This window comes from Cyphomyrmex costatus, unplaced genomic scaffold, assembly GCF_001594065.2.
Source record: "Cyphomyrmex costatus isolate MS0001 unplaced genomic scaffold, Ccosl1.0 scaffold10, whole genome shotgun sequence".
NCBI classification, from domain to species: Eukaryota; Metazoa; Arthropoda; class Insecta; order Hymenoptera; family Formicidae; genus Cyphomyrmex; species Cyphomyrmex costatus.
The window spans coordinates 1,097,848-1,121,140 of record NW_017274954.1 but is presented as its reverse complement, the minus strand read 5'-3'; the positions used below and the strand labels follow the sequence as shown (position 1 = coordinate 1,121,140).

General features: G+C 30.8%; 1 protein-coding gene across 1 annotated transcript in view; it reads left to right on the top strand.

Moving 5' to 3' along the window:
* Window positions 1-23,293, top strand: part of Nmdar2 (glutamate ionotropic receptor NMDA type subunit 2) — an 81,216-nt gene that overhangs the window by 38,455 nt on the left and 19,468 nt on the right. The window contains exons 3-7 of the mRNA XM_018551729.1: window positions 3,573-3,751; window positions 4,059-4,473; window positions 6,554-6,737; window positions 7,124-7,262; window positions 21,592-21,821. Coding sequence (XP_018407231.1) covers window positions 3,573-3,751; window positions 4,059-4,473; window positions 6,554-6,737; window positions 7,124-7,262; window positions 21,592-21,821 — 1,147 coding nt within the window. The remainder of the gene's footprint in view (window positions 1-3,572; window positions 3,752-4,058; window positions 4,474-6,553; window positions 6,738-7,123; window positions 7,263-21,591; window positions 21,822-23,293) is intronic.

The window sequence follows — 23,293 nt, the reverse complement described above, 5'->3', positions numbered from 1 at the left end:
CTCAATTTGTCAGGATTGTCGTTATTGGCATCGTAATTGTTGGTCGAAACAAGCGCGACCGATTTCTGGTTTGCAACCAATGTAGATGTGTTAATAGTTAATACCAATGGCTCAGAATTGGCGGAATTATGTTAAGTTGCTCATAAATATCACGATCAGAATAACGTTACAAATATAGTTCTACGGAGGTGACTAATCTTGATGAATTGCGCGTTTAATTACGTTAACCGGATTTACGTCGGTATCAATACAGATTAATAGATTACGTGAAACTGTAAGGTACATATTCCACTAATATGTGTTAGAACGTTATACAGAAATAAACATACAATTTGATAACGTGAAAAAATAAACGAGCGTGTGTGTATGTGTGCGAAAGCATAGACTTACAATTAAATATAACCGGATATTTTAATTTAACATTTGTCGGATGAGACGAGCAGCATTCACATATCTGATAATTTCACGCATCCAATTTTAAATATCATTTGCTGTTACAAGCGAGAATCCAACATTCTATTAGGAATTATTAATTTTTGCGGACACGCAAAGTGGTAAATAATCTATTTATTGATTTAGATGAACGACCAAATATCAACAAGCCATAAATAATTTGTTCATTAATAACACTTGACAAGAGTTTAAAACAAGCGGTACCAATTTATCCAGTTCGTCATTCACTCTCTGAACATTTATCACTTTCAGAAGTACAGTTATAATTTATAGATTTTCAAACAAATGCAATAGTACAATATATGTATATATGTATAGTGTGTGTGGGTGTGTGTACATTTATTGATAAATGCATGAACAAACTCTCAACAATAATGGTACAATTTTATTATGATTAACAAACTATACATTATTGCTCTTATCATTTCTATCACAGATCAAATTTTTTATTAAATTCTTAATTGTTGTAAATTATATTTTTAATTGTAATATACTTTTTTTAACTGTAACATTGAAAAAAGTTTTGCGTGTTTTGACTGTTTTATTATACTAAGGTTTATTTTAGAGGTCTATGTACATTCAATCTCAACAAATTACGAACACATGGTCGACGAGGCACTCGACTATACTATATTCTAAAGTCAAGGTAGTTCCTGATCAAAGGAATTTACGTTAATCGACTTGCTGTTGCTTGATACAGATTTAGCTACTACATTTGTGGTACTACGTTTTCATTAATTTGAAACAGGTACACCATAGTGTATATACAGAGAGAAATTGGGCCTGTTAATTTAATACAATCATTTCAGAGATTTGTGGGTTCTACAAAGTGTTAAAACATGGCTCCGAATCATACCGTTATTTCTTTTGATGAGAATAATGCATGCTTTTTTCCGTTACAAGTGAAATAATTACATAAATTACAAAGGTACTTGTGTTAACAAATTTCGTTTATTATACTACTTCTGTTGTAACATTGTTTCATTAAAGGTACAGAGTGCTACAAATATTATTTTATTGTGCCAAACTTGATTGCAGCTTTGTGTTGGAAATAATACATGTGAATAACTGCTGTTGAGTTAAAATAATATTATTTGGTAACATTAATGTAGTCACATTATAAATCCAATTAATTAATATACTGTATGATGTCGATATCAAAGGCATGAGTTTATTATTTACATATTTCAATTGTTTTCAGTGACTGAATTGATTTTTGTTTGGTATTTTAATCAATTTTTTTGTGAAAATTTCAAAAGAGATAAATAAAGAGATGAATACAGTCAATTAGTATAAATAGATTGAATTAATTAATCAATGGTATTACGATAATTGCAATAATTATCTATTTTAATGATTTATTTGCACATAATTATACTAAATACGTAACATAGTATATGCACACAAAATAGTAAATATAAAAGCGCAATGTTTAAATATGTTAATATAGTTTGTTTTTGAAGTGCGTGCAATACTTACTATAACTCAAAAATTATTCTAACATTATAAATAAACTAGAGAGAAAAGAAAGTTGACACACACAAGTATGATGACACAGACATGTTTAAGAAATATTGTCAAAAATTAACGAAAGGAATACTTTCATGGCTATTGTTTCACAGATATAATTATTTATAGATATAAAGAAACATCAATTCTTTCATTTAAATATTTATAACTATATATATTAGCTGTATATTAGCGGGATAAAATATATAATTAGTTTAATCATTATTAAATTAGTAATATAAAAATTAGAAGAAAACAGCGTCTATTTTTCAAATATACGTATTTCTAAATTGTATAAAAATCATTTGTATTCAATTTATATCCTGTACAATATGTTTTAAAAGTAGAGTTGATTGTTGAAGATCATACTGGACAAGACAAATCGGATCTTCTATGACGATTAATCATCTCCTTGACTATAGTACTCGGCAAAGTAGCAAAGTACTTGTATTTAATGAAATAACGTTATATTATAGGAGTATTTTCTGAATTAGAGAATATTTTCTCTGATTAATCAAATTAAATTATCGATTATACATATATTATGAGGATTATGAGACTTAAATTACACATGCGACTACCACCGTCGAAAGTGAAATAAATGCTAACTGCGAACTTCATCTTTAATGTACGAATTATTAAAAATTTAATATTAGAAAATTTAATATTGGAATTTTATTAGTAATTTCAATTTCGGTGACAAATTTCTTATTACAATATATTATCTTACGTTTAAAAATTAAAGTATCCTTGTTTTTATGTCAAAAGCAACTGAAAATTGAACATTCTTTGTGTGTGAGGAATAAGAAACATAATTTAAAGTGTTTACTTAAATTCAAACCCTGCACTATATTACCTTTTAAAATCCCAATTCTGTGTTATCACCTTGATACTTTTTTGCTTAAATTAGATTGAAGTCAAATAGAAGAGATGAAAAACTAAAACTTCCTATTATACTTTGTATTTCGAAACAATAGGGTATAGAACGAGGTCAGTTGGTCAAGCATGTTACTGCGTGAGAGAGGTCGGACTACATTCATGGTCGTCGTTTTGCTTTTCGCTTTTCGAAAAATGGGCGTGTGTGTGATAAAGGCGCAGAAATAAATTTAACGGGAAAGAATAACGCGGCTTAACCGGATGGTGGTCGTAAAAAAATGAAGTTACGTGTACCGTTTTATTCCAGCGGCTAAGCGATAGTGCATTTGGCAGCGAGATGAGCTTAATAGCACTGACGAATCGAAAATCTACTTGATTTTACAGGATTATCGTAACTTGTAGACGCCAATTGCTCTTCGATGCTTATTCGATTAGCTGATACGATCGTTTTGCAAAATTAAAAAAAAGTAAAAGCAAATTAGGAAAAGGAATACATTGAACACATATAAACGATTGTTATTTTCATGAATATTATTTTGTCGCTTTCGAATAACCGAGAATAATTAATCGTGTCATGTTAAGAGAGATACTATGTCGATATTAATAAAATAAAAACTTTTAAAAATTTCCTCTGATAATAAGAAAAATGAATAAATAAAAATTTGAATATTTTTTTTTTATTCATTAGGATTGCTATGTATATATTTATCATAGAATAATTGTTTGTGTTTCAGCTATCTTAGACTCGCTTTGCAAGGAGTTTCTTTCGGTGAATGTATCGGCCATCTTATACCTTATGAACTACGAGCAATACGGACGTAGTACGGCCAGCGCTCAATATTTTCTTCAATTGGCCGGTTACTTAGGAATTCCTGTGATTGCGTGGAATGCCGATAATTCTGGTCTGGAGAGAGTAAGTTATTACAATTCAAATAAAAAAAAAAATAAATAAAAGAATTTACTAATGTGGGTGAATTTTCATTATGTCAAAGAATGTCTTAAATTATATTGAAATATACAAGATAAAATGCAGTTTGCAATAAAGCAAGTTCGGACTATTTACTTTCTCTCTCTCTTTCTCTCTGTACATAGAAATATTTTTTATAACATATAAAACTGAAGTTAAAATTAAACTGGACTATAGTTTGTGTAAATAAACATATAGTTTGTATACTTCGTCAACATCCACGAAACATAACGGAAATTCCGTTGGTTTGTAGCGGGCGTCGCAGAGCAGTCTGCAGCTGCAACTGGCACCGTCGTTGGAACATCAGACCGCGGCGATGCTGAGTATCCTGGAGAGGTACAAGTGGCATCAGTTTAGCGTAGTCACCTCGCAAATAGCTGGTCACGACGACTTCATACAGGCGGTCAGAGAGAGAATCTCCGACATGCAGGACACATTCAAGTTCACCATACTGAGCGCAATTCTGGTTACCGAACCGCACGATTTGCTCGAGCTAGTTAACAGTGAGTCTCGAGTGATGCTACTGTACTCGACCAGAGAAGAGGCTACTCATATTCTGACCGCTGCCAGAGATTACAAAATCACCGGCGAGAATTATGTGTGGGTCGTTACGCAAAGCGTTATCGAGAATCTACAAACTCCCAGTCAGTTTCCGGTCGGAATGTTGGGTGAGTAGCAAAGTTATCCGCATGTATTCGTGGTCACTGAATTTGTAAATTCTAATTTTAAAGTAATGAAGTCCGTGTGTATGAACTTACAGTTAAATTGTACGTAAACTACATGCATACAATCGGTATTATAACGTTCATGAAAATAAATAAAAAATTGTGATATATTTTAATGAAAATTTATACAATTTTTATATCATTTTAAACTAAAATCTGCTACGATACTTTTGTATCTGAAAAATTAAGCATTCTTCTATCAGAATTCTATTTTACAATTAATTATAAGAGAATATCAAAATATATTCATTAGATTTAAGAATTACGTATACCAAATATGCATTTATTATATTTTAATCTAAAATTACATAAAAATTGTGTAAATTTTATGAAAATATATATTATGTTTACAAAATGAATTAAAAATAACTACATTTTTATAATTCAAAGGAAAACATAATGTTGGTGTACATAATAACACAAATCGATTCTGATTTAATCATTACACAGAATTACACATAGAATTCAATTAAAATAATATCTAATCTCTCATATCTCTTTCGAACGTGCCAAGCGTTGCGGTAAAACGGAGTATTTACGTCGGTTACACATATGTTAACATTCAGAATACGCTTTTTATTGGTAAGAATGCATGGCTTTCGGGCGGTTAAACGGGAGAGTTATTCACACCGTGACTAGAATCGCGGAAACAGAAAATTGATTCCTTCCTTGAGAATTTTCTGAGAATATCCTCGAGAGAAAAATAAATTCGTCGAATTCCTTCTGGTGAACCATGTAGAATAACATAACTTAGATTGAATCTCTCGCGTCTGAATTTCTGCGAGCTAAAACTAGTGCGGTAAACTCGTTCTATATAGAACGCAAACACCTCGCGCTCTTAAACACGATTGCTACGAATCAAGTAAAGCAAACGTTGCTTGCTTATATTTAATATTCTCTGTCTTTTCTTTTCGCAAGTTCTTTCTGTTGCAAGAGTATATATATTCAACTATATTCAACCGTATAAATCCACATTTATCTTACGTTAGCTAATACAAAAGAAAGTAAGAATTTTATGTATAATATTTCATCAAAAAGATATTATACACCGCTTGCAGCTCCGCAAAACGATCTTGTGAAATTCAAGACTTTTCTGTATCTCGTTAAATTTTCAAAGAATATCTCGTCCTGAAATATACTCGTACAATGTAGAAAAATTTTATTGACTTGATTTTCACGGGTCAAACTTCTGACCGAAGAAACTCTTGCATTGAGTCACCAACGTTCCTCAGCCTTGTGATAGGTGCATCGATTTATCTTCATTTTTCTCTCTCTTTTTCTCGCATTCTGCTCACACTTTTGATACTTATGGAAATGTAGTTGGCACAGTGTATCGCTTGAAAATCTGGTTGAAATTTTACAAAGCGCATGTTCGCCATATTTCTATACAAAAAAAAGATATTTTGTTTGAACGTATACATAAAAAGAAACAGTTTCAGTAAATATTCTTAAATATTATGTAAGTAAAATAAAAATCAACAGCAGGAATTACGAAAAAATTTATCTTAAAATCGGATAAAATTTGTCCTATTATTTTTATTAGTTTATTTTATTAAGTTATTTAATATCTACAAAAATTATTTTTTAATCGTTTCTTAACTAAGTTACAAATAAATATTTAGTATTTGAAGTTTAAAAATATATTATAAACAGTTTTTAAAATGTAAACAGAATCATGAAATTATTCCGAAATAAATAACCAAAAAATTAAATCAAATTGATATCTAGTTACCTCAAAGATTCAATTTTTGTAAATCACAAGTTTATGTGAGATTAGGAATTATCAAAGAGAGTTTAAGCGATAAGCTTTATATTGAAAATTAAAATTTGTATCTTATGAATTACTTTCAAGCTCGTTCAGTTATTCATCCGTTTCTATTCGGTTATCACCGATAAAGAAAGGAAAAAAGAATGAAAAATCTTCTTTACACTGACATGATTGAATTGATCATCGTGTGATATAAATCTCGCTGGTAATAAAATTGCTTTAACAAATCCGCCGGATATTTCTCTGCTACTGCAGGTGTGCATTTTGATACGAGCAGTGAGAGCTTGGTAAGCGAAATCACCACTGCAATCAAGGTCTACGCTTACGGTGTCGAGGACTTTGTCAATGATCCGAAAAATGCAAATCGAAGTCTGAACACTCAACTGAGCTGCGAAGGCGTTGGTGAATCACGATGGAGCACAGGGGATCTATTTTTCAAGTAATTTTACATAATTTGCTAAAATGTGGATAGATTTGTTCACGCATCATTCACGTGGAACTTCTAAATAGCAAAACTAGAATTTTTTTTGAATGGTAATAGGAAATTTTTATAAACTTTGCAGTAAATTAACAGAATTTTGTAAAAATGTTTGAGAATTATATTCTTGGGATACATACAGTATTTTATTTATTTTATGTAATATTACGATATAAAAATATTTATTTTATTAAATAATTTAAATTTATTATGCAATACATTATTTAGTAAATTTATTATTATAATCTTATTGTATATGTCATATTTTAATATTTTATATCTTTCCATATAATTTTTACGAAAGCTTACAGTTCTTGTTTTGTACATTGCATCTTTTCTCTCTTCAGATATTTGAAGAATGTTTCGGTCGAGGGTGATCAAGGAAAGCCAAACGTAGAGTTCACTCAAGATGGTGTGTTAAAGGCGGCGGAGTTGAAAATTATGAACCTTCGACCTGGAGTTAGCAAACAGCTTGTCTGGGAAGAGGTAAGTTCAAATCATCTTACATGCACTTTACCAACCACGAAAGTTTATCTTCCGGAAGCTATTGCTAGTCGCGACGCGAGATACGATGCATCTCTGAACGTTCAAAAATAAATACATAAAGACGAACGAATAATTAAATCAAAGCACTGAATCAAGATTAAGAGCCACGATGTATCCTCACCAAACGAAACTGAATATTTGATTGCGATGCCATTAATGCAACGTTTGCATATATTTGCATAAAGTTTGTGTAACAGAAAGAATTTTTAGTATAATATAAAAAATAGAAACACACTAATTTTCTTATATATATATATATATATATATAGACACATTTTTGTTAAAAGCAAACACATATTTTATATGTTTTTAGTATACAATCAATGAAAAAAGTTGTCCAGTGAAATCGGAGTTAAATAAAACAAAATGAAAAATAAACTCACAGGTGCAACATTTCGTTAAATCAAAATTGTTGAAAAAAAAGAATGAAAATACGCAATAGGCAGAAAGTTTTTTTTTTGTCACGAGCTGGCTTCAAACTGAAGAAGCGTTATCGAGTAAAAATGTAGAATTTATCGCCCTTGCTGTCGAAAAGGCTCAAAGGGGTCGAGCTATATATAACTTCGTGATCGTCTCTTTCGTTACATTGGATTTACGGAGCTGAAGCCGCGGAATTGCGGTAAACTTTAGCTTCCTTTTGCATCCGGCGCCGACGACGTTCCTTTTGCAATCTGCTCATCTGCTGCGGAGAACCGCAAAGTATCACGCTATTAATCGGCGGAATAACTTCACATCATAATCCGTCTTTTATCGTTTTCACTGTGCAGCATCAGATTATTTGCGGCAATAAATTAGTACGACAGTGAAGGCGCTTTCGTTAAGTCTCATTAGACCTACCATAGCAAACGAAGGCATGCTGTGCTTAGTTGATGCTTTCTAGAAATTGTCAGACACGGATGGCTCATAATCGCGTTATGAAATGCTTTGCAAGATATTTCAGGACGCACCGACGTTTTCTTCACCAACAAAAACGGTAGTACAATTGTCACGTACGCAGCAGTGGAGAAACTACTGCGTGATGCTTTGTGGTAGATAAAACTAATACAGCATCTCTTAACGTGTACAATAGAAATTTCCGATGAGGAAGATACTGTTAGGAAAATTTTCTTTTTCCTAAAGTTTATGATGAGTTCTGCATAAAATACTAGATATACTAGAAAATTGATGATTTTCAAACGCGGCTGTAAATGTAATTGCATATTAAATATACTTATACTATCTTATTATTATATTTTTAATTGATGCTATTGCTACAGTTTCATTAGTATTATAATATTTTCGAAAATATTTTATTATTAATTAAATTGTTATCGTTATAATTAAATTACCTAATTAATTTATAAAAGTATCCTATTTTGTTAAATTATATAAAATAAACGTAACCAAATATTCTACAATTACGTTTTCGCACAATAATCTTTATTCTGTATATTTTTTCAAAATTATTATCATATTGTAACGTACCTGTCATTGAGTATCTATTGAGATTTTTACTACGTTTGCAAGTTTTACAGCGGTATTGAGTTTCACAAGTTTGATGGAAATTTCGTTAGAAATGCCAGCGAAGTTTAACTCCACCTTTCGACATTCCTTTCGTGACACGAATCCATCTTTGTTCAGTCAACCATTTCATCCAGGAAATTCTTTCGCCACCTCATTAAAGTTTGAAACGCTTGCGTTGTGAAAATCACGACGTCTCAACACAGGCAGGAATTTATCATCCATCCGCTTCGGTAAATTCGCCATTTATGGGGAATGAGCTTGCCATCAAGATAGATTTTTTTTACTGAATAGCTGATAAAGTTTTTATACTTTGTGCTGGTTATTCATAATATATTATGATCCGTACCACCGTATTATGCATCGCTCCACTTTGATAAAATATTATTCTAATATTTCCACGTTCAGTATTAACTCTAGAAAGTCTCGAATTTTTTTTCATATAATACTATTTTTATAATCTTGAAATCCATAACAACATTGAGAAAATATTCTAAATGTGTTTATTATTCTTTATACGTAAATATTATTTACAATATTTGTAAAATTAATTTAATCGCGTGTTACTTCTTTCTATTATTATCTCTTTTTCATAAAAAAAAAAATTATATAAGATTACAACACGGTGATAATTCGCAAATCTTTTGGCATCTCATAAGATAATTATTTTTTAAATTGCGCTTTTCTAGAATTTGACTTTATGCGATAAGATGAAAACAACTACAATATTTAAGTTAAGATGTATATTATATTTATCGAAAATGATTTTGACATTTCATGTTTCGTTCATTAATCAATGCAAAAATGATAAGTAAAGATTAACGATGCAAGTTTGAATGCACATAGACCTCTATGTGTTAGCATTTTTGATAAATTTTGAAAAGCTTTTATAATAAATATAGTTATGCGTAATTAATTTCTCGTATAACTTAATAATAGCCATTTTACAGAAAATCTATAAAGTATGTAATATATATGAGAGTTAGAAATACTATAGAATAAGTTCAAGAGATTTTTTTATCTTTTTAGAATCTAATCTGAATGCATAATAAATTTATTATAAACTTAGTTTCTTTACAAGAATTTTCTTATAAAAGTAAGTAAAAAAGTCCAGAAATTATAATTTTAGTTCGATTTAGAATATTTTTATAAAAATGTTTTAATCTTTAAAAAATAGAACACGTTATTATTATACTAAAAGTAAATAACTTATTTAAAATGGTGTACGTCTGAAATATATTTAAGCATTATTTAAATGTAAAGGAGATTGTATTACTTCTGTTCAAGTCTTATATTCGTTGTGACATTTATCTGCGCTTATCTTGGTAAAGCTTTAATTAAAATCCTATTAATCCAGCACCTAGCTCGTCACGTAATGAAAGCTGCGCTAAAATTTCATTTGCTGCCCTGCAACCAACGCGGCAGAACACGAAACTTTGTTACGCCAACACGCGCGACCGCTTCGATTCTAGCGATCCGCGTGGGCTAGTCACGATTTTAATTATTTCCTTTAAAGACGATCCATCTCGACATCTTATTCCTCTAAAGACTAGAACTCATCGCGTGATACCTATTTCAACCACGCCCGTCGACATCTCGTTTCTAATTATATCTTGCGTTTGTATCATGTCAGCGTGAATCACCTCCGACAGATTTCAGAAATTCACAGTATCAAGATCCCATGTTTCTGTTTATCTCATTTTGACATTGACATCCTTCCGTTTCACTGTGCTAGAAATAATTAATTGGAGATATCGAAAGGCGAACTTGATATTTCCTGGACAAAGCTAAGCTGACAAGTTGATAAGGGAGAACAGGATTATACTATAATATACAGATATAGAAGGAAAACACATTTTATAATTAAAATATAAAATATTTATATTTTTTCATTTGATTAGTTTAGTGAGAAATAGCCATTACAAGCAACTGAATAATACATGCTTTTTGCAGAAAATATTGGGTCTGGGATGTTAATAATACTCTTATGCCATATAATATACATCAGCATGGCGTAAATGCTATTGAATGCAAGCTGCCTGGTATCATAAATTCAATAGAATTTAAAAAGCATTGAACTGTTTCGCATTTTTATAATGATTGTACAATCAAGTTTACAATTCCAAAAAATTGTAATATTTTAAGGACATTGTTAATTTTTTAGAAATATTATTATATAAAATTCCTCTATGTAACTATTAATATAACACAATATATTAGATTTATGATGAACAAATTAATCTTTAAGGATGCATATTTGTTTAAACTTAATCGTATATATATATCTTGTCAATATATATATCGATATTTCATATATATTTTATATAGGTATTGTGTATATTTTAGTATAATATAATTTCTCAATCTTTTTGTAAAATTTAAATTTTAAAAAATATATATAGGTGCTAATTATTATATATTGCATGAAATACATTTCGATCAATGTGTTTAATGCATACGAGTATATAAAAATTATATCTTTATGTACTATTTTTTCTTTTTGTTCATAAGAGCATTTTTATATGAAAAAATTAAATCTTGTATTAATTTGCGGTATTTCTTCATGGATATCTTTTTACAAGGAACAATAAATAGATTCGTCTGATTTATACATATAGTTGTTCGTGCTGCAATTTGAAGGAAATCAGTTCTTCCTGATATCAATCCTCATATATAAAGGACACCAGGTGTTCATGACAAAATTTCAACGGCACCAGTGATACATCATTTTCTCGCGTGCGCATGTTTCCCCGCACATTTCGCTACTAAATTGCCGGCCTTTTGCAAAATAAGCGGATTATACTGGATCAAAGTCTGCCCGATGCGAACGGTATCGCGCGTGAAACGCGTCGATCGGCTAATCACGTTACGTACATCCACTAAATTCCAATTCTCGGAGCAAGAATCGCACCAAACTCGCCGGAACGCAGTTTACTCCAGATCCTGCTGTATTCGTGCAATCGTGCAAAATTAGGTCGTCACTTAGGAAGCTGCATGGAACTAGAATTAATTAGTATGCATACATCGGAGCGGGATAACGCGCGATGTGACTCCGACAATCAACTGTACATAGATAAACGTACATTTGACGAATACTCGGCCATTTCAAACATACCTTTGTATGCATGCATATGTCTTTGATGTTGTCTGCTTCTCTGCCGCTTTTTTTCTTTTTCTATCTCTGAGTCCTCGTTTTCACAGAATGAAATAAATCGTATTAAGCAGTACGCTAAAAACATTGCTCCAAATATAATATTTTATTATGTTTAGTCTATTAACTTTTTATTTTTTCTTTGATTGTTAATCAAATTATTGCTAATTGCAACTGTATATTATGATAATTTGTGTATATCATAAATACACGCGATGATCATTGCACATTGAGCATAAGCAAAAAGAACATAGCATAAATGTTTTGTGATCTTTCTTGTTATTACACAAACCACAGTAAGCTCTTTTTTCCATTCATCGTCTAATTTCAGAGGAATGATTTTGCTTATTTTGCAATATGCTCACTATTCCTTTATTTATATCAGTCCGAAGATACAGTTCCTGGTATCGAGCTCGCAAATGTGGCTCAGTAAGATAATGAATGAGGCTTTTCAGGCACTGCTTAGTCGGAATTTTAATTTTGTTAGCGTTATCAGTCAATTGTTTACAAGTGTATAAAATTCTCAAATTCAATTGTGCCTGGTCTAACATTCCAAAGAAAAACCGCATAGGCCATCTTTGCGTCTGCCTTGTAAGTAACTAAAAGCTTCGTTTATTATAATTGTAAAGAAAAAATCTGTATTTTAAAATTACCTTACTTATTTTTAACACTTTTTTCACAAAAATAACATTTATAACTTTTTTAAAAACAACGCTGTTGTCACACCTGGGTCACAGTGACCCAACATCAACTTTCGGCGGCTGCTAAATTACACTAATGCTTCTAGCTTATAGACATCAAGCATCTGTACTTGTAGTATAGACTTGAAATCAATTTTACACGTGGAGCTACAAGTCCCATTTTCAAATCCGTGTGAAGCTGGCCCCCCAATATTAAAAAATCGATTTTTTTCTTCATGCATTCGTTTGCTCATCGTTTGCTCACGAATGCTCAGTTGGAATTTTCGTTTGCTCACCCTTAGTTCAAAAGATATACAAAAATTATGTTTTGGGGGGCCAACTCTTCACACTAGCCCCCCAATATTAAAAAATCGATTTTTTTCTTCATGCATTCGTTTGCTCATCGTTTGCTCACGAATGCTATATAACTTAATTAAAAATTAAAAATTTATAAATTTGTTCCTGTGTTCTCCTTTTATTAAAAATTAATTAATATTAAATTAATAATACATCAAAAACATTTTTGTGTTGTATTAGATTAAAATTATAATAAAACTTAAAAATGTTTATTAAATAATTTACTTGATAATAAGTTTTATAATATATAACTTGATTAATAAAATTGTTTTCATTACAACACGTATAAATTTTGAAAAACAAATAATGTAATTAATTAACGCAGACAAATGTAGTTAGTTTCAAATAATATAAATAAACAGAATACTCTATAACATATGACATATTTAACAATTATATACGTGACGTTAATTGATTAAGTTATATATATTAAAATTTACATGCAATTAATTATGATGTGCAATAGTCAACAGAGCAAACCCCTACAAAGTCGAATATCGATTACCTCTTGAATAGCTCGCCAAAATCAACAGTAACGTTAGCAAAACGTTGACGATCAATTCTCATGCTATTTGCGATGACCATTTCCGACCTTCGATATACCATGCGCGTCACGTTACTTTTAAAACGTTTAGATTTTTTACAGCGTGAAAGCGCCATAACGAAATGGTCTGCGATATAACCTACCGATTTTGCGCCAAAGTGGTTCTTTATTTTTGCACTGCAGCTATATCGATTTTTTTCGCAACGCCCTATATTCTTTCAAACAAAAACGAATTTCGAGGAACCTTGGCAATCCAGAGGATTACGTTGAAATCCTTAGTGCGAAATCAGGCAAGATAACAAAAGGCGACCAAGAAAGAAAAATCAATTAAGTCGGTAGAATTGCGTGTATAAAGAAAGAAAGAACTATTTACTAAATACTTTATTAGAATACCTAAAATAATTTAATCGGTTTTTCAATATACATATTTGTATTTGCTCCAGATTGAATAAAAAACAGAAATGAATTATAAACTTAACGGATGATAATGTGACGGAAATGAAACAATTAATTTCTCAGAATAGCAAAAATGTTTTGATGCAAATATGATTATCATATAAACATATATATTTTTATTTATAAAAATTCTTTATTTTAAATTGTAATACATTTAATAATAGCAAAAATCAGAATTACACAATTCTTACAATTACATTTATAATGATGCAATAATCATAAAGGTTATTTTGATTTCATATCTGTACCTTCCAACAAACTTTTATAATAACTCTCTCATGTTGTTAGCACTTTAATGAGAACATTTCGTGGAACTTCTGTCTATATCTATAGTCTTCTTGTCAACGCAATACTGTTGTGTTGAGAATAAAGGACGAGATGGGCCACCTTCTGCAAACATCATGCACAACGGGTGGTAATCGGTACTCGTCGTGTCTAAATGGTTAGCTGTAAGCAAGGCACGAATAATTAGTCAATTATCGGCAACAGCGAAACTGTGTAAGCCTGCCTCCAGAATTAACTATCGACATATAACATCGCGGGGTCACTCGAAGCTTTTCAATACCCGTATCAAAGCGTATGATGTACATGGGTGATGACGCACGTGGGTATCCTAAGATACATGTGATGTGTACAGCGTAGCGAACTAATTAGCGAAATTGTTCAAATAGCGATATTTGATGCTCCCATTTACTCATCGATGGTATTAATTGCCTATAGAACAGAGAATTGAGAAACTAGAGAAATAGATCGAATTTATTTATTGGGTGTATACGGAATTATTTGCACGCGACATTCGATATTAAGTTTACGTAGCGCATTATTTTATGCGTTATTTTATATTTATGGTATATTTATTTACAAATAACTATATCGGTATTTAGTTTGCATAAACGCAAACAGATTATATTTCTAAATAATTTATGTTGCATTAAATCTATATGTTTTTCTCAGATTAACAAACATATTGAATTTGCATATTTACAAAATAATTTATTCATTCTTAATATCTTATTTTGTTTTAAATTATTTGCATTTATTAAATATTATTACAGTAAATTTTAAATGTATTTTTTTGTTAATAATTATATTATAACAATGTATTTTTTTTTTTTTTCGTTTATTTTTCTAATACAATTATAATATTATGTAATATAAAATTTCTAATTTAATGGATTTAAAAAATTATTTAATTATTAATTAACAATTTTAACTATAAACAATATCATATACTTCAACACAGTGAAAGTAGTTTCGTAAAAAAAACAGCAGAAAACGCAATATATATTATATACTATGATGCTTTCATTATTTTAGTTAACCAAAAAATCCAGACTTTGCAGCAATTTTAGAGTGCGATAACTCGTCAAATTTCCGGCGGAAAGAGTATCGTGAGCGTGCACGTGCCACGTATGCTTTTTCCCCTGCCATGTCTCTTGAATTATGTTCTTTTCCATTCGCATTCTCAATTGTAATGCCTCCAGGGGCACCATGGCCCACGAACGTGCTTAAAGATTGTTCATCCCTTCGAAAAAGATGTTCTCAAGCGGAAATTTAAGTCGGAAGTTTTATAGATTAGAGCATCGTAGCGGACTTAACAGAATGGCTGGAACCATGCCAAATACTGCAGGATGTATTGCCGCAAACGGTTCGAGTAAAATGCGGACAATGTATATCCTTAATCCCCGTTTTCCCATGACCTAACTGAGCTTATCGAAGGGACAGCTATTGCGGAAACTTTATGTTGCGGTCGAAATTCTGGCAGGCCAATTAACCTTTTCTGAGACCGCTATAGTATTCTTAATATAAAAATCACGAATTTTCCGAATTTTACGTTACGCATAGTTTAATTTTTATACATGTTCCAAGATAATCTAGACAGGGAAAGAAGAATGATGGTCAAAGTCACGTTGAAAAAACACGCTTTCCGATAACAGACTGAAAAATTTAGGACCATAGCGATAAGTGCAAATCGATGTTTCGTTGAACGATATGTTCAAATCTCGTTTTTAAAATTTTATAAAGATATATTTTTAATCAAATATAAAATCTAAAAATGCAGATATACAGAGTGTCCCGAATTTAAATGTCAAAACTTCGGGATTGTGTAGGGGATCGATAAATAAAAAAAAAAGTTTTTTTTAGAGATATGTTTTTGCTTCGTTTTGAAGAAAATCGTAAAAAAATACAAACGTAATTGCTTTGTTCTTGTATTGTCTTTGAAGTATTGTCGACACAAAATCGTACACGAAAACAATATTTCATTTTCTGATGAAAAGTTTGTTTATATTTTTACCTTTCTCTTATAAATTCATCAATTACTCATTAGAAGCGATCAAGTGAATTACTTCTGTTACAATATGTCGTATATATTCTAACTTTGAACATACTGACATGGTTTTCGTATATGTTTTCTGCAACGGTAATACTACGAAGGTGGTGTGAGAGTATACGCACCGATTTCCAGACAGAAAAGTGCCGAATCGGCAAATCATTACGTTGATCAAATCAGTATTTGGCTGCAACACAAGCTGTTCGTACTAGATGGAATGCTTGCGTTGCTGCAACACAGATCAACATTTGGAAAAATATCTTTCATTTTCACATTAAGCAAATGACAACATGAATAAATAAGTGTGAATGAATAAGTAATAAATTACTACAAAAATGAAAACTAGATATGATTAGTCTTTTTTTGCGAATTTTTTAAAACAAAGCAGAAACGAGCGTATCTCTAAAGAACTTTTTTCAGTTTATTGATTCCCTACACGTTCCCGAAATTTTTATATTTAAATTCGGGATATCCTATATAACTTTTTGTTGCTCACTATACACGTATAGAATTGCTTTCACAAATCTCTTATATGTAACAGAAACTTTTTTTCATATATTAATTTTGATTTAATAATTATTTATATTCTCTTTATTTATTTATCTAAATTAATTGAAATCTTGTACGATATATTGCTCATATTCCATATTTATTCTGTGTAAGCTGAATTACATCTCACATCAATAATTCGTATTTTTCGTACAAAGAAAAATATAGGTACAGAATTAACAAATATATATATATTTAAAGTAACATATGAACGTTAACATATGATGAACAATATTTAAGGTACTTGAGTAATTGTCACGTATACACAATATAACCTACAATATGTCAACCTACAATCTACACTATCTCTCATGACTGTAACTGCTGCTATTATTGTGGAAATTTCGGGTTTCGTCACGGCGGAACAAACTGGTTAACAAGATGTAACTGCTAACATGTTACAAACTAAACAGGCGGCAGAACTTATAATTAGGGAATGATGTACCACCGAGAACACGATAATTAGGATGTACCGCAAGATTTTACGGTACATCACGTTAATCCCATGTCAAAAGAGCGTTTGCAATTGCCCTGACGAGAGAAACACGACAGAGAATATTAACGTCAAAGAACGCATTATGGCGTATCTACGTACGCAGTTAACACGGTATAATCTCGACTCGTGTAATGAACTTGTAATCTGTTCATTAATTCATGGCATGTTAATGTAGTCATTAATTCATCACCGACGCTTTGTAGCCGGCATCATTGCATGTGACGTTTTGCGAAATATTTCTTAATGAAAGTTTAATTTCCGAGTCTTTCCTGCGGTTTACTGACCTACGTTATATCCGCGATTTAAATTAAGCTTAATTTAAGCTTAACGAGCAAGAGAGTAGAAGAAAATACGTATTATTTATCCCGTTGTTAATTGTTATTGCGGATTACAATGAAGATACAATTTTAATGATTACGGGCTTGGATATCTGAAAAAGAAGTGAAGAGGTATAACAAACGATGGGAGATCTTTTTTTATATTTTTTAAATTTATATCTATAGTTCATTTATGTTTGCATCTCAGAAATTATTTTGACTTATTAGAATGAACATTATAATTATTGTTGTAATTAATTATCATTTTTATGTTTTATCGAAGGATTAAATGATACATAATACATTTATGATTTACCTCTGATTTTCTTTGATATTTCTGTTATACAATTTATAACATCATATTCTAAAATTTATGATTATTCTTCATATCCTCTTAAACGTGATTTTGTTTGTTGAACATCTCGTTTCGACGTCGTTTTCGTTAATCTTTTTTGGATCCTACGTAACCACGTTAGCGCATAAATACGTACGCGCTTGTCGTAATTCTGACGTAAACGAAGGATTTTCCATAACGAAACACACAAAACACGGCGACTGCGTGCATATTAATTCACAGGCGCAAAACATAGTTGATGGGTATACGAGCGAAAAGCTCCGAATGCACGTAACACCGAATCCCGAGCTTTTTAATTACGCATGCATAAATCACCTGGATGATCCTCGGCCTTCCTAGAGAGGACGATGGATTTTGATTGAAAGGTCGTGCGTTTTGATTTTTTTTTTTTTCGTTTCTTCTCACGACGAGATAAAAAGTGTACGATCATACTACCGTACACGGGCGTGATATGAATTTTCATGGCAACATGCTCGGTGCAACCAACTCCCCTGTGCAGTATTGGTTTCTAATATGTAGATGTCTCCCGCGCATTGGCAACGAGAACTTTACATATTCAGAAGTTGAAACACTCACACTGGAGCAATGCAATTTCGTTTTATTGGCCCCTCGCACCTGAAAAGTTGCTATGTATTCTACAAGAAGTCATTTACTTTCTTCGCTGTAGTACATGAGGGTACAAATAAATTTTGGCGGGTCAACAGAGACAATAACCATTGACAACAACAATGCGCAATGCATACGATGAAATGACGGAAATGTACAAGCGAACGTTATGTTGACGATGTAAATAAACTGTCCTAGTTTGACTTCTTGTTCACATCGCCGTAAAATTACCTCTTTGAATAGAACGTTTTGGAATGTTTGGAATAAATCAATTCGCGTTCAAATGCACTCGATTAAACGCATCTCACGAAAGTCAATGAATAGTCGATGAAGTGTGACAGAAATAGATACAGTCTGCTGAAAGTTTCATACTGGGTATATAACTATTTTTAAGAAAATAACGTTGAAATATTTTAAATATCGTGAAAAGTTTATAGGGCGTAAAAAATAGATTTGTACATATTTTATCTGAAACAGTAAACATGCTTACTATAATATTTACATAAGTGTAATAATTTACTTTTTAAAAATAATTAAAAAAAATGTCTCATATATTCCGCAGAAATCTTCTACAATTAAATTGCGCTTTATAATTTTTACAGAAAAATATTATACATTAGAATTCATTATTCATGTAATATTTTACATCTTAATTTCGCTTTCATCAATTTTTTTATGCAGATATTGCACTGAATAATTTTCGATTTTATTCTGAATATTTCATATAAATCGATTCTCAATAATATGTAATGAGAACAGAAATTGATATTGCTTTCAGATACTATGAATTAACAGATAATTTTCTGGAACTTTTCTAATTTCCTTTTCCTATCATAAAACAAAAGCATTTTTTGTAATAAATTTGAAGTAATAAATTCATCTTTAATCATTAGAAATAATATCTATCAGTGATTTATTACGAGAATATTTTATTTCTATCACACACCAAATACGAGATTTATTTTTAATATTTAGAGAATATTATAGTAACGATGTTGTTAATTTATGTTTTTATTAAATTTTGTAATTAAATAATTTTTTTTTCAATAAATAACAGTGTAAAAGTTACGTGATATTTCACGAGATTTTATATTTTAATAATTATTTATGTATTTTAAAAAATATCAAAATATCTTCAATTTTTAATAGCAGAATCAAAAGAATTCTTAAATACAAAATTTAATGCCAGTAAAATAGTTCATTAAAACTTTTTATGTATATTTTGTTTTTTTTATATGGATATTACCATAATGCAACGGCGAGAATTTACGATTAAAAATTGATAGATTTTATTTTTTGACGAAGCTTTTACGAATGTAATGCGAGGGATGCAGAAAAGCTAGCGTAAGTGCATTTTTCAATGCCGCCCACGCTTCTTTTCGACGCGACAGTCACGTATTTTCATCTACATGACCTGGGTCGACCATATATATTTCAACATACAGAAATGTTTGGTATATGTGCAAATGGTTTTAATCACTGGCGTAAATTACATCAGCGTTATTTTCACATTTCGACAGCACGTGTTATCAAATTGCTCGAAGCAAAACTACAATGCTCTTAATATTACATCAAGAATTACGGAATTGTCAGAATTTAACATGAAATCGGTTTTTGTATTTTTTAAACGAATTACTTTTAAAAATTTTATATATATTACTGTATTGTTTTATTTCTACACTTTCAAATAGTTATTAACAATATATCTTTAGTATTTATTTAAATTTATCGGTTTAACACTAATTATATTTCTGCTTAAATACACGGAAAGGCGTATTCAAGCAGAAATAAAATTAATGTTAAACTAATAAGTTGTGAAAAAGACCATGTTCGGTCAAAGTGATTCTTCGTGTCATATTTCTTTTTATGAATTAATACAATTTCCAATTTAAGCTAACTGTACGCTGATTATTTCTACTTGAATTATATTTTAGCTGTTAAAGAATTGTTCCAGAACGTAATTATGTTTCTATTCTCTTCACCCTGCCTTAATTTTTTTTTCGTAACAATAAGCAAAGTATCTAAAGTTTCTGCCGATCGAACCAATCGGTACCAATGTTAAATTTTCTAAAACGATAACGCCAGCAATGATGGATGTATTATAAAATTTTTATTGACATTGAATAATGGCGTTCCATTATCGAATACAATTTCGTCTGAATAGGAAGTAAATTGCACGCTCGATAGTGAGAAACGATATGCCTGAGAAGCAAGCAAGTTGAATTACACGACGTATTTATATCGGTGTGCAAGTAAAACCTTCTTTCATATCAAACTCGTTACGTAGCGAGTCAGAGAAATCCAGGAAAAACTTTGTAATTTTACTTCGGTCTCATGTTATACTTTCATCCCCGATACTTTCTGAAAACAACTTTGCACGCAATCAAGCATAAATCGCTAGCGATACAAAATTTAACGCAATATAAGTTCAAGTTGCATCGTAAAATGCTTCACGCACGTCTTCGTTATTGAATATTGTGAGGAATTATTAAAAAAGCTGTGTTTGCCACTTTTAAATTAGATACTTTTTGAATTATTTAAATGGATCATGTATAAATTAAAAAAAAATTTTAACAATATTTTCAAAAAGAAATTGAAAAATAATTTGATCAAAGGTTATATATATTAATAATAATATAAAAAAGAGAAAAATAAAAATAACATTTAAATAAAAAATTACAACGACAAATATGTCATGTTAGAATTCTTATGAAATTTTTCAAATTTGTCACACTGATAAATTTATGTTAAGTAATGTTCTCAGTATGTTATCATTTATCTTTATTTATATTATTTAACAAAAGTTAGGAAAGAATATGTTAATTATATAAAACAAAATTATACTAACGATGTGATGTTTAAGAACGATTTTTTAAAGCTGGTATATTATATTTGATAACACTTGTTTACACCTGCTTGTCGGCAGATCGGTGTCTGGAAGTCTTGGGAGAAAGAGGGTCTTGATATTAAGGACATCGTCTGGCCGGGCAATACCCACACTCCTCCGCAAGGCGTTCCAGAGAAGTTTTATCTCAAAATAACCTTTCTGGAGGAGCCACCCTACATCAATCTTGCACCGCCCGATCCTGTAACCGGAAAATGCCTAGTGGATCGTGGTGTTCATTGTCGTGTGGCCAAGGATTCTGATATGGTTGAGTAAGTATGAGAAATTGGATATTTTCATTGGAGAGGCATATCTACTGATGCCATACATCGATATTTAAGTATTTATAAAGTAATTTTAAATGAATAATTATTAATATATTTATATAGCTTCATTTTAATTGTTAATTTGAGACTACTTATGTGTATTATTTGTTAATACGATTATTTTTCGATATGTAATGCGTTTTCACAATTTATATCATATACGTATTTATAAGAAAAAAAACTAAATAATTCATATTTATTGTATACTGGAATATCATCTATTTAATTGAATTTAGTACAGTTTTCCAAATTAAATAATACTACTTACAATTATATATTAAAATATTTTGTATATTGTTAAGATTATTTGAATCAGAAAAAAAATTAAATGTCGCAATGACAAACGCGTCTGATTGTAAAAGAATTGACTACTGGAAAATAGTGACAGACTACAAACACACTATTACTACTTACAGTAATATTCTGTAAAATTGATAAGTATATATTTAAACCGATTTATTTCATCTTTATTTGTGTGAGATCTATAAAATTAATTTCACTTTTGGTTGAGATTTTAAACTTTATTAAATAGTAAACGAAGTAAGCTGATTTAACGATAATAATCAACATATTGGATACTTACTTTATTGTTACTGCTATATACCGACGTTACAAGTACGCGAAGTTCGTGACAATTTGGGGAAATCAATTCATTAGGACGGACTCAGAACTGCTTTTAGCCGAAGACCAAATATGAAGCCCGAACATAACGGTACACTTATTTCATTTACAAGGGAGTCCTAGTAAAGTACACATATTGCTTTTACACTAAGTTGGAAGAAGCCTTGTGTCTCTGGCGAACATTCAATCCAGAATTAAAGGGCTGGCCTTTGAAAGCATTGGACAGGCCAGACTAGACTAATATTGTGCTTCATAGTGACAAGTTAATACTTACAGTAACATGTAACGTTTATCATGCGGAAAATGAATCTATCAAAAAGCACTTTGTCATGTGCCTTTAATAAATTTTTTGAGTTTGCATTTAGCCTTTCGGAGAGACCGAAACACTTACGACGTTTATGCGGGTGATATTAAAGCGTTTACATGACGGAAAGGAGCAGAGTGAATATGAAAAAAACTTAATTGTGATCATAGTGACTTTGATAGTCAAACGAAAGTGCTATTTTTATCGGGTCGTTTATGTCGACCTTCATGTTAAACGCGAGCTGCATTGTTAAAATTTATCGAGCGTGTTCTCGAATGTCGTTATCCAATTTGGAGTATCATCGATATCGTTTGGGGTTACAGCCTCTAGCAGACGTTCTCTGCATATAACAGTATTTATTTGCATGAAACCGGGTCACGTAATATACGTTAAAAACTTTTTCCCGCCTGCGTTCTCTATACAGTATGGTGCCTGCGACAGCTGTTGCAGTGTTCGTTTTCAGTGTAAACTCGAGTCTGCGAAAAAAATCTAT